A 16,193-nucleotide genomic window follows, 5' to 3' on the forward strand; every position below is an offset into this window, starting at 1 on the left:
TTGATATTTTATTTTTTATATTTGTTTCCTCCAACTCCTACAAATATATATATGCAAATTCATATTTTAAGACATTATTTGCCTCAGGGACCAAGGATGGTGTGGGATGTTTTTCGTCTTGTTAAAGAAAATGCACCGACAATCATATTTATTGATGAGGTTGATGCTATTGCTACTGCACGCTTTAATGCACAAATTGGAGCTGACAGGGAAGTTCAGCGTATCCTCGTGGAATTATTGAATGAGGTAAAGAAATTTAGAGGAATATGTGATGGAAGAATATTGGTTTTGTATTAGGCCCACGTTGGGTCTTATATGAGTTCATATCAGGCTCAACGTGAGGTTTTTTTTACTGATTTTTTTATTTTACATATTAACATCTATGAAAAGTCGAAATAAATAATGGACACCATATTTGAACTCCTTGAAACATCAGAAATCCATAGGAACTTAAATGAGTTCAATCGGAGTTCTCTAGGTCCATTAGTGGGTTTTGACCGAAACCTACATATGGACCTAGGGAGCTCCGATTGCACCAATTTCAGTTCCTATGATTTTCTGATATTGCAAGGAGTTCAAATATGGTGTTCATTATTTATTTCAGGTTTTCATAGATGTTAACATGCAAAAATAAAAAATCAGCAAAAAACTCTACGTTGGGTCTGATATAGACTCATATCAGACCCAACGTGAGTCTGATATGGAATCATATCAGGCCAACATGGACCTGATATGGAATCATATCAGGCCAACGTGGACCTAATATGATTCCATATCAGACTCAATTTTCATCGACATCACTAACCTAGTCATTAGGCATTGGCCTCTTTGCCAACATCTCATGGGTTGACACTGCAAAAATGCTTCATGTACTGAATACTTACTCCTAATGTGCGGCTTATAAAATTCTTTAGTGTTTATTTGACCTTCAGTTCAAGACACTTGTTTCTATAGCCAAGCCTTGATGCGAAAAATGTTTGTTTTACACAATGATTATTGTCTATGGCTTTGACATTTTTGCAGTGCATGAAGCATTTTTGCAGTGCCAACCCATGAGATGCTGGCAAAGAGGCCAATGCCTAATGACTAGGTTAGTGATGTTGACTAGGTTTTTGTTGATTTTTTTATTTTTACATGTTAACATCTATGAACAACATATTTGAACTCCTTGCAACATCATAAATCTATAGGAACTACAATGGATGCAATCGGAGCTCCCTAGGTTCATCAGTGAGTTTCAGTCAAAACTCACTGATGGAACTAGAAAACTCTGATTGAACCCATTTCAGTTCCTATAGATTTATGATGTTGTAAGGAGTTCAAATATGATGTCCATTATTTATTTCGACTTTTCATAGATGTTAATATACAAAATCAAAGAATCAGCAAAAAATCTCACGTTGGACCTGATATAGACTCATATCAGGTCCAACGTGGGTGTTTTTGTCGATTCTTTGATTTTACATGTTAACATCTATGAAAAGTCGAAATAAATAATGAACACCATATTTGAACTCATTGCAACATCAGGAATCCATATGAATTGAAATGAGTTCAATCAGACCTTTCTAGGTCCATCAGTTAGTTTTGACCGAAACTCACTGATCGACCTAAAGAGCTCCGATTACACTCATTTTAGTTCCAGTGGATTTTTAAAATTACAAGGAGTTCAAATATGCTATTTATTGTTTATTTTTACTTCTTCAAATATATTAAAATGTTGTTAAAAAATTAACTAATGTTATTCATATGTTCTGCTTATAAAAAAAAGAGAAGAAAGAAGAGAGAAGAGAGAGAGAAATATAATGAAGAAAAGAAAAGAAAACAATAGAAAAAGTCAAATTGTCAAGAGGAAAAAATAGAAAATGTATTTAAAAAAATATGTTATTTGGTAAATATCAAAGTAGCATATACCTTTTGGTAAATTTAAATTTTTACGTGCGTCCTTTGATAAATTGTCGAATTTTTAAATATTCTATAAATTTTGAGATTAATTTTTAACGGGAGCAAACTATTTCATCAGGTGCCTCCGTATAAATTACTAGTAAATGATTTTTTTAAACATTTATTATTATCATAAAATCTTGGTGTGCTAGATGTCACTTCCGTTTCTCCGAGAGAGAGGGGCAATACCGGTTTGACTTTCCAGCGAAGAACCGTGAGAGCGTATTTTCGGATGCGATTTCTTTATCTAGGGTTTTTACATCTAGTTTGTTTATATTCTGATGCTTCTATTCAGATCAGCAATTGCGTGATTCTAATTTCGACGAATTTTCGGCCTGATCTGTTTCTCGCGCGGCGTTTTCCTTCCATTCCTTGCCTTGAACCTCTGCTTCGAGATCTAAGCGTTTCGCCTTCCGGCATTCGCAGCCCTGCCGTCGTCGCTTCTTCCCTTTTCGTCTGGGGTACTTTCTCAATTAAACCAGTTATCAAAGAGATACTTGTTTTGGAATTAATATGGCAGCGGCCTTTTTATAACCAAAATATTAATAATTTTCGTGCCTTCAGGTGTCATTGCCTATTGTTAATTTGATAAAAAAAAAAAAAGCTTCCCTTTTTGCAGCTCGCACTCTCTAGATATAGTCGAAGAAAGCTATTCAGACGCTTTGAAGGAGTGCGAGGGAGGGCAGGTCCTTGGATCGAGGAGCGAGATGTGTGGGATTTTTGCCTACTTGAATTACAATGTGGCGAGGGAGAGGCGGTACATCCTGGAGGTTCTCTTCAATGGTCTTCGGCGCCTCGAGTACAGGGGCTACGACTCTGCTGGGATCGCCATCGATGCAGATCTCCGTCCGCCAGTGACCAACGAGAAGAAGAGCGACTACGGCAGTGGGGAGGAAGAGATGTTGCCACCGTACGATTCACCGCCGCCCCTCGTCTTCCGTCAGGAGGGCAAAATCGAGTCCCTCGTTAGATCTGTCTACTTTGGTGCGTCGACGTTTCTTCCGTTGCGATCGTACTTTCCGGTCTTGCTATAGGTTGCATATAACTTTATTTTATTGGATGCTTGGTTAAAGATTTGATTCTGTTCCCACCTAGAGAATAACGCGGCTCATCTCTGGGGAACCATGTATGCGGTAGTTTAGTTACTTTTGTTGTTTATTTATGTTTTTAATTAGTAGTTAAAATTTGGGCGCTTTCTTCTGAATACAGTGGCAGTTTTCTGTTTCTTCCGGCATCAGTCAGCCTTTTAGTTTGTTGAATTGCTATTTTTATTTTTATAAGTTGACTATTGTTTTTCAATTGGAATTTGATTCATTTTTAGTCCATAATTGGCAGGTGATGATCTTATAAAGTTATTGTGAATTAGTTTCAGTAAGCCGTGATTATTGTGTAATATTAGAGTTCCTTTGATATGGCATTGCCAAAGTAAACTATGAAATACTGTTGTTAGACAGCAGTATGTACCATTTAGCTCAATATACTTGGTTCTCACTTAGTTATCCAGAAAGTATGCTAACCAAGAAACCATTCATTAATTTAGTATATTAATGTTATTCAATGAGTTTTATTCTTGGTTTTAATTCCAATGGGAGAGGGTGACTATGTGCGTGTGTGTGATGGGAGTGTAGATTGGATTCTAAATAAGTGACCATCGTGTGAAAAGAAAAATATATATCTGATTCTATGTTGCTAAACAAGGCCTTGGAAGAAATTTCTCAATTTATGGTGTTCCAATGTTAAAAACTTTATAATATCTTTTTTTTATATCACCAGTAACTAAACATGGTTTTTCCTGACACAAGGTTAGATAAATGATATCTTTTATTTTATTGTTAGCCGTTTAGTATCTACAAACTATGTTGGCACCTAAATAACTTAGGTATTGATATTACCTTCTATACACCTAAATAGCCGGATAAAGTCAAACCCCAAAAAATTGGAATACACAACTTGACATTCTTCTTGTTGTAGTTATGCTGGCTTGCTATATATAGATGATATTAGCTCCGGAACACATTTAACACTTCACTGTGGTGGTTGAATCTCTTTTTTCTACTTCTTAACAGTGGTATAAAAGTTGAGATTTTTTTTGTAGAGGTGGATGCAATGGATCTAAATTTAGAACAGTCTTTTCCTGTTCATGCTGGAATTGCTCACACTCGATGGGCTACTCATGGTGTGCCATCTCCAAGAAATAGTCATCCACAATCATCAGATGCATGGAATGAGTTCTTGGTTGTTCACAATGGGATCATAACTAATTATGAGGTTTATTTAGCATTTTATTTTTTTTGCCAGCACTTTGTTGTATTTTATGTTTTTTTTTTCTTTGTCGTTTTTTTTTAGATCTATGGGCATATTATTCTGTTTTGTTGGCATTCTTCAAGTTGGCTCTTATTAATTTAATTCAAGAAAATATTCGTTACCTATTTAGTTGTTGATTGACTAGCGATTTGGATGCTCTAGCTTGACTACATCAAGTATATCATCCACATAAGAAAATTGAAAAAGGTTTATTTATATGCTTATATATTGATGCACTTTTGATATAACATAACTTGTTCTACTGTTTCACTTAATATTTTTTTAGCTTTCTGTCAAAACAATTTTTCCGCCTTGCAAAAATTGTCATAGGAAATTCCACCACTTCCTAGTTCTTCCTTCTTTTTGAGACAATATTTGTAGCTGGCAACTTTTTGCAATATATTGTTGCATAGAGGTCGATGAAGGAACATTAAGTGCACAGTCTATCAAATTTTGATACTTTAGATTAAAATATTAGACATGTAATCTTAAATTGGGTAAAAGATTCCTACTTATTTGTAATATTTTTTACATCCTAAAAGCTAAAAGCACAATATAGTTCATGAAGTACACTAATCTTGGTTTATAATAAAAATATAGGTTCATAACTTACTTTATGAATTGTTATGTTTCATTTAAGAAGTGAATTAAAATGGGCAATGAGACATTTTATCATCAACTGCTCAATTGGAAAATATTATCCATCTGCTCTCAGTTACTCCATGTCTCAATGACATTAACATGGTTGGAGTGAAGAACATGAAGACAACAATTATACTACATGAAGAGGAGTGGAATACAACTTTGAGATTTCTTCACAATCACCATAGATTCCTCCACCCTTACTACTAACTTGAAATGTTGGTGTGACCTGATTTGTTGTTCTTAGTCATTGTTAAAAATTAAGCCCAGTTACATCAATTGTCCACAATATCTACATTCTGCAATTTTTTCCTCCATCATCAACAACTTTGAGATTCCACCCTCACCTATTTTCTCCTCATTCTTTGATAATGCTTGAATTTAATTTTTAATTCATTGGATGTAATTTAATTAGTTGTTTTTTTATTGGGTCTGATTTAAGTTTTGATAGCCATTCTTTTACTTTCTTAAGAATCTCATAAAATAAGATCGTCTAATTGTATTAATTTGAGTCGGCTAATCACCATCCTTGCAAATTTTGGTTCATATATATTGGCGTATTTCATTTTGCATTTTTATTGTAACATATTATATGATATATATTGGCAATCATACATTTGCAACCAATATGGGTACTTCTTAGACGTGCATTTTCCCCCTTCTATTAAAGTGATCAAAATTAATGGTGTCTTGCAAATTTATTTATTTATTACAATACATGGTTTTTGTTTATTTCCATTGTCATAGGAAAAAAATACATGGTTTTTGTTTGAAAGAACTTCCATGTTCTATTACAATTCTTCAGTTTTTTTGTTTCCAATGTGTCAGGTTCTAAAGGAAACACTTGTCCGTCATGGCTTCACCTTTGAATCAGAAACTGATACAGAAGTTATTCCAAAGCTTGCAAAGTTTGTATTTGATAAAGCTCGTGAGGAAGGTACACCTTAATCTCCTCAGTTGTCTCTGCAAATATGCTAGATGTCTTCAGCTCTCTATATATCATTGCATTTTGGTGAATGGCTATCACTAAAAACTAATATGTTTGCTTAAATTTGCACCGTTTGACTTGTAGTTCTTTGTTTAGATTTGATAAAAATCATGTAAAATAATGAAGCTTTGCTTACTTGCTTACATGGTACAAGAACAATTTTCACTGGTTTCTTCAAATGGCTTTGTTTCAGGCGAACAGACTGTCACATTTAGTCAAGTTGTTACAGAAGTCATGAGACAACTCGAAGGAGCCTTTGCGCTTATATTTAAAAGTGCACACTATCCAAACGAATTGATTGCTTGTACACGTGGTAGCACCTTGATCTTGGGTGTGAAAGTAAGGCTTGAATTTGCTCTTTCTTTTAAGTTGGTGTTTTATAATTCAAGGATGACTTTATTCTATATTCAGTTCTGTTTGTTGTTGTTTTGCATTGCTTTTCAAGTTAATAAAGAATAGGGTGCAAGACAATCACCAATGTATTAAACTAACAAGGAGAGAGTGCATTATTTTTTATTTCTTATCACATTCCTCTCAGAATTTGTTAGTAAGAGTTTGTTGAAAGTTTATACGGATTGTGTTTATTAGCATGACTTTCAATTGACAATCTATGGTAAAGATACAGAGGATCGCTGGAGTTGATCATTAATAAGTATCACGTAGACTAAGGCCCAATATGTGAAATGATGTTCAAGAAACTCACATCTGAAATACATGACATGTGAATTTAGTGGATACAAAGTTTGTTTTGGTATTGATGTCTATACATAATTGTATTAAATGAATCTGTTTAGATTGTATTAGATGTTTGCCATCATTCAAAAACTGGGTTCTAGATTACTTGGTCACAGTAGTTGTCTATCTCTAGATTTGGGCACCTAGACTAGAACTTGGGATATCAAACTTATGTCTTGTTAGTATTTCTCAATATAAGCATTGCTACTGTCCATGTTAATGGTAACATGTAGAAGATTCCCCGTCGTTGACACCTTCATGCTATTTTGTTGTGCTATACTTTTTTTTCCATATATTTTCCATTTTAGAATACAACTCTTTGATAATGGAAATGTATTTTTTTCAGGAATTAATTGACGATAAAGTTAGAGGAAAGTTATTTCACGATGTAAAAGATCTCACAAAAGATGAGAAGCCCAAAGAGCTCTTTTTCTCTAGTGACTTGTGTGCCATTGTGGAACACACAAAAAAGTATTTGGCTATTGAAGATAATGAGGTTGTACACATAAAGGTAATGCATTCCATTTACCTATTTGTTTGTTGTATTCTTGCTTGATTTCAACTTTACAACTCTCTTGTATTTGTGATTTTAATATTTGTCTTTCTTTTGGAGCAAAAGCTGATATCGCTCACCACACGCGGCCTAGTATTGCCGGCCCCATGACAAGATACAGGCTGGTAAATCATGGGGGACATTTTGTCCTTTGCATGGGGAGGTCAGACACCCAACGAGGTATTTTGCACTCGCTGGAAATTGACCCCAAGACCTATTGGAGTAAACACCCATGCAAATATAATTGCGTCAACTTGTGATGGCTAATATTTGTCTTTCTTGTTATTTGTAATGCTGACATTTTCTTTCCAATAAATTAGTTATCATCTTATGTTTTTCTTTATGTGGGCCCCTTAAATCATAAGTTTCTTATTGTAGTTCTTGAACCCATATAAATGTGATGTTTAAAGGAAGTAAAACAGAAATTGCTTCCTTCAGTTTGAAGTGTGCAAATGTGGTTTCTAACTTGTGGTAGTTGGATCATATTTCTTGTTTAAATCATGGGCTGCATGATGTGGGTCTTCTACCAAATTAATGCAAGACTAATTAAGTTTCTTGAAATACTACAACTGTATTGCTTTTGTTGTGCTGAATCCTTTATTGTGCCATTTTTTAAAAATGATTTGTCATGATTAATGTTTATCTCTATGTCTGATAAGCTAGGTAAGGGGCAATTGGATTCCTATGGTGTGATTAATTTTATTACATCCCAATAACTGATTATGAAAAGATGATCTATCTCCCTTCCGGTGTCAGAACCGTCAGAACCACGCTCACTACCACTAAGCAAATAAGAAAACGAGTATTTACTACTTCTCAATCAATTTTTTTCAAGCTTCACTGACCCCCATGTAGTTGGACAACAATGTTGACATTATGGTGTTTCTTCCAAGATTTTTTTTTGGGTCAAATTTGACATATTTGAGGCTAGAGTTATTTGTGGTGTACAGGCAACTCATGGTTTTCTTTCCAAGAATATGTTGGTAGCCATTTGGATTTTGCTCGACCAGTTTATGCCCACTTTCCTTATGCTAGATTAAATTTATTTAATCATTTTGACTCTTTCCTCTTCTAATCCTGGCAAGTGTCTGTAATCAATAGAAGCATAAAAATTTTCAAAAGAAAATTACTGAGTGGTTGCGTTGTTCATATTTATTAGTAAATGATGAAGAAAATAGGTGTTTCTACCTAAAGACAGATCCACCAAAGAGAACAAAATAATAGGGTTATCAAGATGGTTGTTCTTGCAGTTTGCGAAACTTAACCATGTTGGCTTACCACTAGATGGTGTGGATATACTATTTCTTGTTATCTATTGCTATTATTGGCCTATCCAAATTTGTTGTGAGGGTACTTGAGAACATCAGTAAGTAAGAGAGATGTTCATTCGAAGCAATGTGGTGTGTGCTTTCTTATGCAAAGAATATGATGTTTACTTGATTTTTTTTTTCTGCACTGAATACTTCTAAGGTCCATATAGCCAATATCAAAAACAAAATTATAGTTGATGTCATGGAGATATAGATTACTATTTTCATATTAGATTATAACCAACATTTATGCTTTGCTATGAGTCATACTACATGATACCTTGAACTCTTCCACTTCAAAACTGAGAACGGTAGTTCCTTCGAGACTGGCATTGTGTATGGATTATGTGATTCGAATTGGTGTACTGATGTTTGGTATGTTACAGGATGGTTGTGTATCGATACTGAAGTTTGATTATGGAAAAGAGAAGCCTGCATCTGTACAACGGGCATTATCTGTGCTGGAGATGGAAGTTGAGCAGATAAAGAAAGGAAATTATGATCATTTTATGCAGAAAGAAATACATGAACAGCCACATTCATTAACTACTACAATGAGGGGAAGACTTAAAGATAATAGTGTTGTTTTGGGTGGACTCAAGGAACATCTGAAAACAATAAGACATAGCAGAAGGATCATCTTCATTGGCTGTGGTACAAGTTATAATGCAGCTTTAGCTGCAAGACCATTATTTGAAGAACTGTCTGGTAAATCATGGTTGGCTTTGTTTTTTATTACAAGGTAAACCATCATCATCGTTTTTTTTATTGTGAGTTTTCTTTTGAAACAAGGTATCCCTGTGACCATGGAACTGGCAAGTGATTTACAGGACAGACAAGGTCCAATTTATAGGGAAGATACAGCAGTTTTTGTCAGTCAGTCTGGAGAAACTGCTGATACCCTCCTAGCTCTTGAATATGCATTGGCAAATGGGGCATTATGTGTTGGTGTAACAAATACTGTGGGTAGTACATTAGCTAGAAAAACACACTGTGGTATTCACATTAATGCAGGATGTGAGATTGGTGTTGCTAGTACGAAGGTATGAGTCAGCAATTTTCTTTTCCTTGCCACCGTGGCATATTTTATATCCTTGATGTTTTCTGTGTTAGGCATACACAAGTCAGATAGTTGCTATGGCTATGATGGCACTGGCTATTGGAGCTGACAGAATATCAACTCAAGCAAGAAGACAAGCTATAGTAGACGACCTTTCAAACCTACCATGTATGTTCTGTTCTGCTTGGCAAGCTGTGCAGGATTATGTCAAGATGTTCAGCAAAAGACTTACCTAGTTCCTTTTCCCCCCCTTGCAGATAAAATTTCAGAGGTTCTGAAACTTGATGGTGAAATGAGGGATCTTGCTGAATCTTTGATAGACACACAGTCTCTCCTTGTGTTTGGAAGAGGATACAACTATGCGACTGCTTTAGAGGGTGCTTTAAAAGTAAAAGAAGTTGCACTCATGCATAGTGAGGGCATGCTTGCTGGTGAAATGAAACATGGTCCACTGGCTTTAGTGGATGAGACACTTCCCATCATTGTCATTGCCACACGTGATGGTTGCTTCAGGTTTATTTGTTTGTCATTTTCTATTGTAATCCTTAGAAAGGGGCCTATTCTCTCTGACTATTATTTTTTTTCTTGTCATTAGTAAGCAACAATCAGTAATTCAACAACTTCATGCACGGAAAGGGCGTCTGATAGTAATGTGCTCAGAGGGAGATGCATCATCTGTGAGACCTGTAGAATCTTGCAAAGTTATTGAAGTACCTCAAGTTGCTGATTGCTTACAACCAGTTATTAACATAATTCCTTTGCAGGTTAGTCCATAGCTTACAACTTTTTAACTTGTTTTTCTTTTGATCTGAATCATTTACTACATTAATTACCATTTATTTTGCCGTGCTTGGTGGAGATTTCTTGCTATTTCTGGTTTACATGTTCTTGTTTTTAATTAAATAAGAAATAAAGTTAATTTCTGATAAAATTAACTGATTAGTCTTTTATGGTAAAAAATGTGCAAAGAACAAAATTATACTTCTTCTTTTTTAAATAACTAGAATGTCAGGTGCTCACTGTATTCCATCGCTAATTCCTCAAGTACCAAGTACTGTCTCACTATAATTTACATTATCAGTAGAATATGGAAAAACTAGTCTTAAGTTGAAAAGAATTATTTAATTGAATTTTAGTCGTGATAGATCAATCAATTACCTACCATCAAAGTTGACAATTACGTACGATCTATTGCCCCCTTTTCCATTTGTCTTCTTCTCTGATCAGAATCTTATCTGATTTCTTTCTGTATGGTGTCACGATTCAAGTTTCGATCCATGCTAAAATTATAGTTGTTTAATTTTTATTTTTGATTCCCTTGTGACCTTAAACAGTTCGTCTACCAACATAAAAAAATGCAATATGTCCCCTGATTGCTTTCCGTAACCTTTAAGGGAAAATGGCGATAAAGAAATGAAACAGAAGATGACCGAAATTAATATGCTAGGTTATCTTTTTTTCTTGTTAAGCCGCATACTGGACCTCATTTTTCATTTTAGCATACGACCTCATTTGTTAAAATGAAAAATGAGGTCCACTCCTCATATACTGGTCTAATTAGCATCTTGACCTGAGATGTCTTGGTTATTTGCCCTAGGCCTTCCTGATGCAATAGAAGCATTAGTTATATTCGAATAATGGAGAAATTGATCAAAATTTAATTATAATAAATTTAAAATATACATGTAGGAAGTTAGTCAAAATAGATAACAACAAAAACCAAATCTTATCCCACTAGGTGGGGTCGGTTATATAGATCCTTTTATGCCATTGAACTCTATCTCCTACTATATCATCATATATACTTAATAAATTTTATCTTATTTTATTGTTGATAACTAAGTCTTTTTTAGTTTTCCTCTTTTGATATGTGTGTTTGTCAAAGTTTCACATCATCTAACTGGAGCATTTATTAGTCATCTAAGTACATGTTCGTATCATCTTAAATGTGTCTATTGGAGTTTTTCCTTAATAGATGCAACTATGATTTTCTCTCTAATGCTTTCATTTCTTATTCCGTCCATCCTCGTATGTCCACATCCACCTTAACTTCCTCATCTCTGTAACTTCATCTTCTGCTCATGTGCTTAAGTCATAACATAATATTTATCCCCATATAACATAGCAGGTTTAACTGCGATTTTGTAGAACTTTCCTTTAAGTTTTAGAAGTACTTTACGGTCACATAAAACACTTGACGTTCTATTCCATTTCAACCATCTTGCTTGTATTCTATGTAAGACATCTCTCTCAATCCCTCAATCATTTTGCAAAAATGATTCTAAATATTTAAAACTCTTAGTTTCGGGCAACTCATAATCTATTATCTTAACAATTACCTCATTATGTCTAATATTACTAAACTTAAATTTCATATATTCCGTCTTTATTTTACTAAACCTAAACCTTTCCCTTCTACTGATTTCCGTTTAGTATTTACTCCTTCATGTGTTTCATCTATCAAAATAATATCATCTGCAAACAACATGCACCACGGTATTATGTCTTAAATGTGTGTATTGAGTTCGCCTATAATTAGTTTAAAAAGATAGGGACTTAGAGTTGATCCTTGATGTAACCTTATCTTTATTGGAAATGCTTCAGTTATTTCGCTTGAAGTCTTTACTCTGATTATTACATCCTCGTACATATCTGTAATTAGTTCAATATATGTTACGCTAGCACTTCTCTTTTTTAGAATTCTCTGTATAATTTCTCTTGGGACTCTATCATAAGTTTTTTCTAAGTAAATGAATACCATGTGTAGATCTTATTTTTGCTCCCAATATTTTTCAATTAGTTGTCTAAGAAGATGTGCATAGCTTCTATTGTCGACCTTCTAGACATGAACCTAAATTGATTTTCGGTCACTTTTTCTTAATTTTTTCTATTACTTTTTCCTAAAGTTTCATGGTATAACTCATTAGTTTAATACCTTTATAGTTTGCATAATTTTGTACATCTCTCTTATTCTTATATAAGAGAATTAAAGTACTTACTCTCCGATCAGATATTTTTTTTTCCCGTTTTAAATATCATGTTAAATAATTTTGTAAGGTATTCAATATCTTGTTTCCCTAGGCACTTTCATACCTCTATCGGAATATCATTTGGTCCAATGACTTTTCCATTGTGCATCCCTTTTAAAACTTGTTCTACTTTTGAATTTTGAATTCTATGATAAAAATTTAAATTTTTATACTCATTTAACATATTTAAATTACCTAAACTATGTTGGTCACTTAAACCTTCATTAAAAAGTGGATGAAAATACCTCTTCCACCATTCTTTTATTTCTCTATCATTTACTAGTATTCTATTACATTCGTCTTTAATGCATTTTATTTAGATAAGATCTCTTGTTTTCCTTTCTCTCATTTTAGCTATTTTATAAATGTTTCTTCACCCTTCTTTTATATCTAATTTTTGATATAATCGTTCAAAAGTTCCATTCTTTGCTTCATTCATTACTTTCTTAGCCTCGTGGCTATTGTATATTTTTTAAAAATTTTCTCGTTCTTATAAATATATAATTTCTTATAAGCTGTTCGTTTTTTCTTCACTTTCTTTTTTACTTTCTCATTTCACCATCAAGATTCCTTATTTAGTGATGTATATCCCTTTGACTCATCGAGTATACTCTTAGCTACTATTTTCAATTTTGATATCATCGTATCCCATGCCGTATTAGAGCCACCATATATTTCACCTAATACTTGCACTTTTACCTTTTTCTTAAATATATTTTGCTTCCCATCCTTTAATTTCCATCACTTAATTCTAGAAGTCATATATATATTCTTTCTATTGATGTTATGCTTAAGGTATATATCCAACACTACCTATGTTGGGCGGTTAAGCTTTTTCCAAGGATGACCTTATAATCTTTACAAATCTTTTTATTTTTCTTTTTAATTGAAAATCAATTTGCGATTTATTATTCTCATTTTTGAATGTGACTAAGTGTTCTTCTCTTTTCTTAAATAATGTATTAACTAATATAAGGTCATATGCTATTGCAAAATCTAATATAGTTTTTCTATCTGAATTTCTCGTTCCAAATCTGTAGCCTCATGTACCTCTCATATTCCTTATTTTTCACTCTAACATGTCCATTTAGATCACCTCCTATTAAAATCATTTCATTTGGTAGAATTTTTTGTAATACTTCATCTAAGTCGTTCTAAAACCTTGATTTGATAGCTTCATCTAATCTTATTTGTTGTGCATATATGCTAATTTCACTATTATCTTAAGGATTATAATTCAATCTCTTTTTCTAATTACTCTAACAACTTCATCATTTAATGAACTATTTACAACAATACTCACTCCATTTCTTGTTTTTCTCTTTCCTGTGTACCATAACTTAAAACCTGAGTCTCTATTATTTTTGCCTTCTCATCTATCCATTTTGTTTCTTGTACATATAAGATACTAATTCTTTTCCTAATTATCGTATCTACTATCTCCATTGATTTATCAATGAGGTTTCTTCCATGTTCTTATGTAATTTATGGTGTGAGAATTCTTGTCTATTTAATATTACACTCAAATTCTCATGAAGATGTAGCGGTCCTTGTTGAATGTGAACTCTTGCATATTTAGCACTATACTCAAGTTCTGGAGATATAGCGATCTTTGTCGAGACGCTACAGTCAGATCCTGCAACCCGTTCCTTTCGAGAAACAACCTAGCATTAACACAATAGTTTAATGGATCAATTTATTGAACATTTGCCATAGTTTTAATGTTGGTTGGCAACATAATGCAACCTTTCTCCTTTATTTGGGTTTGAGACTGGCTATGACTGGTTCGTCATGGGGTGAATTAGTAAAAAAAAAAAAGAATTATGGGGATAATTTGATGAAAAATCTCATAAATTCAATTTTCTATTTCCAATTTCAGCAAACTAGTTTTCATTTTTAATTTTTTTTTTGTAAATTGAGAATGGAAACATAAAATTGTAAAAAATTTCAGAGAGTAAATGCAGCCTATGAATCCAAGAGGTACTTCTTGACAACAGTATGCTGGTGATTAATCATTGATGCAGAAACAAGACCAATTCTTCTTTTTGTATTTGTCAAAGCATAGAAACTTCTGCAAATTCCAATCTAAGATATGTTTTTTAAAGATTTAGAAACGAAAATGCTGAGATTTTTTGCTTTATTTTGATACCATAAAGTTTTTTTTAGCAAGTATGATATATGTCCAAGTGCTTCAAATGAGTCTTTATCCATATTGTATGAACATGTTCTTATCGGTTAATTTCATATTTCAGCTTCTAGCATACCATCTAACAGTTCAGCGTGGCTATGATGTCGATCAACCAAGGAATCTTGCAAAGAGCGTGACGACTCAATGAATGGAGGACATAATTTCTTTCAACTTCTTTTCTTGGACACCATTGCAGAGTGTCATTTTGACGTAGTAGGGATGAGTGTTTTTGGTATATTGTAAATTTCGACTCTGGATTATTTACCATCCTCTTCAGTGTTTCTGCCATCCTGCGTGTAAAATATGTCGATCGCAATGTAACAGAGTCGTTTGTTCAGTGAAGAATGTGATTTGTTTGGCTTTACTCGCTAGTTACGATATAGGTGTCAAATATTAGAAGCGTTTTTATTTTGTAGAATTACATTATGGATGTCAAATGGTTACTATACCAATTGCTCAGAAACCATGATTCTTCTTCAGCCCAAGTTACTTGAAGTCGTCATCATCAAGGAAGAATTCAATCATTCATCAATCTTAACTAGCACCCGTCAAACTTCGGATGAACCAGGTTTGCTAAATTATTTATTTCTTTTCTAATCGATTTGGTGTTACTTGCATCTCCATCTTTCTTCCCTGTCAATAGTTTTCAAAAAGATGCCGCTGCAGTCGAGCCCTCAAGCTCCGTGATCTAAGCACAAGTTGTTCCGATAAACAAGGCTGTCTTAAATGGCTGTGTGGCAATGTGCATGAAACTGCTCACCTCGTAGCTTTCCAAGGGATAGAATGGAATTCAAATTCCTGCCGTGCCAAAGAGTAGCAGAAACGCATCACCAGCCAATTAACTCAGGCAAGGCAAGCTATAACCATTTCCTCATCCACTCAAACAATACTTCAACTTTTGCTGCGCGCCTACATTTTGACACCCACATGATTGATTATACGAAGAACTCCAAAGGAAATTAATGGCAACCAATGGACAACATCATCACATGGTTACTTCCTTCACATGATCTCAATCAAAAATGAGGAGAGCATGAAGCTGACAGGTGCCTGCCTTCTTCTTCTTCTTCTTCTCAAAAGTAGTCAGTGTTTTAAAAATTCAACAGAAATTGATGAATTTTCATAACTTCTCTGTTTGCTGTTCACCGTTCAATCTGAAATCTTTAGGCTGATTTCCAGCCATATCGACTTAATCTTTGGCAGGTTCATGATGGAAGACAATCAAAAGGAGAGCAAGTAGCACAAGGCATTCGTTGATTGGTATGGTGATGAAGGATTGTTTGAGAGTGGAAGGGATAATATTGGATGAGGTAAGTAATAAGTGCATGGCAAGTGGCGTTGGTAGCGTCCCAAAGAGATAAAAGAAGGAAGGTATACGATTTATATTTACAATAAATATTGAATGTGACCATGGGAAATTCAGAGAGATGACGAATGGTC

At 33.9% G+C, this 16,193-nt stretch overlaps 1 protein-coding gene across 3 annotated transcripts; it reads left to right on the plus strand.

The window, feature by feature from the left end:
• The first annotated feature begins 2,083 nt into the window (after nucleotides 1–2,083).
• Nucleotides 2,084–15,118, plus strand: LOC122015228 (glutamine--fructose-6-phosphate aminotransferase [isomerizing] 2-like). 3 transcript variants are annotated; one of them, XM_042571999.1, is made up of 13 exons: nucleotides 2,084–2,158; nucleotides 2,240–2,405; nucleotides 2,564–2,928; nucleotides 4,040–4,212; nucleotides 5,719–5,827; nucleotides 6,072–6,217; nucleotides 6,960–7,124; nucleotides 8,863–9,184; nucleotides 9,269–9,519; nucleotides 9,590–9,704; nucleotides 9,794–10,049; nucleotides 10,132–10,300; nucleotides 14,818–15,118. In XM_042571999.1, exons 3-13 carry the CDS (start codon nucleotides 2,652–2,654, stop codon nucleotides 14,899–14,901), a joined length of 2,067 nt encoding a protein of 688 aa, XP_042427933.1. In that variant the 5' UTR covers nucleotides 2,084–2,158; nucleotides 2,240–2,405; nucleotides 2,564–2,651; the 3' UTR covers nucleotides 14,902–15,118. The 3 variants fall into 3 exon arrangements, with proteins under 3 accessions (XP_042427933.1, XP_042427934.1, XP_042427932.1); XM_042572000.1 differs by having other exon boundaries at nucleotides 2,098–2,405; nucleotides 2,549–2,928; XM_042571998.1 differs by having other exon boundaries at nucleotides 2,098–2,405.
• Nucleotides 15,119–16,193: the final 1,075 nt, after the last annotated feature.

Source organism: Zingiber officinale, chromosome 8B (assembly GCF_018446385.1).
Source record: "Zingiber officinale cultivar Zhangliang chromosome 8B, Zo_v1.1, whole genome shotgun sequence".
NCBI lineage: Eukaryota > Viridiplantae > Streptophyta > Magnoliopsida > Zingiberales > Zingiberaceae > Zingiber > Zingiber officinale.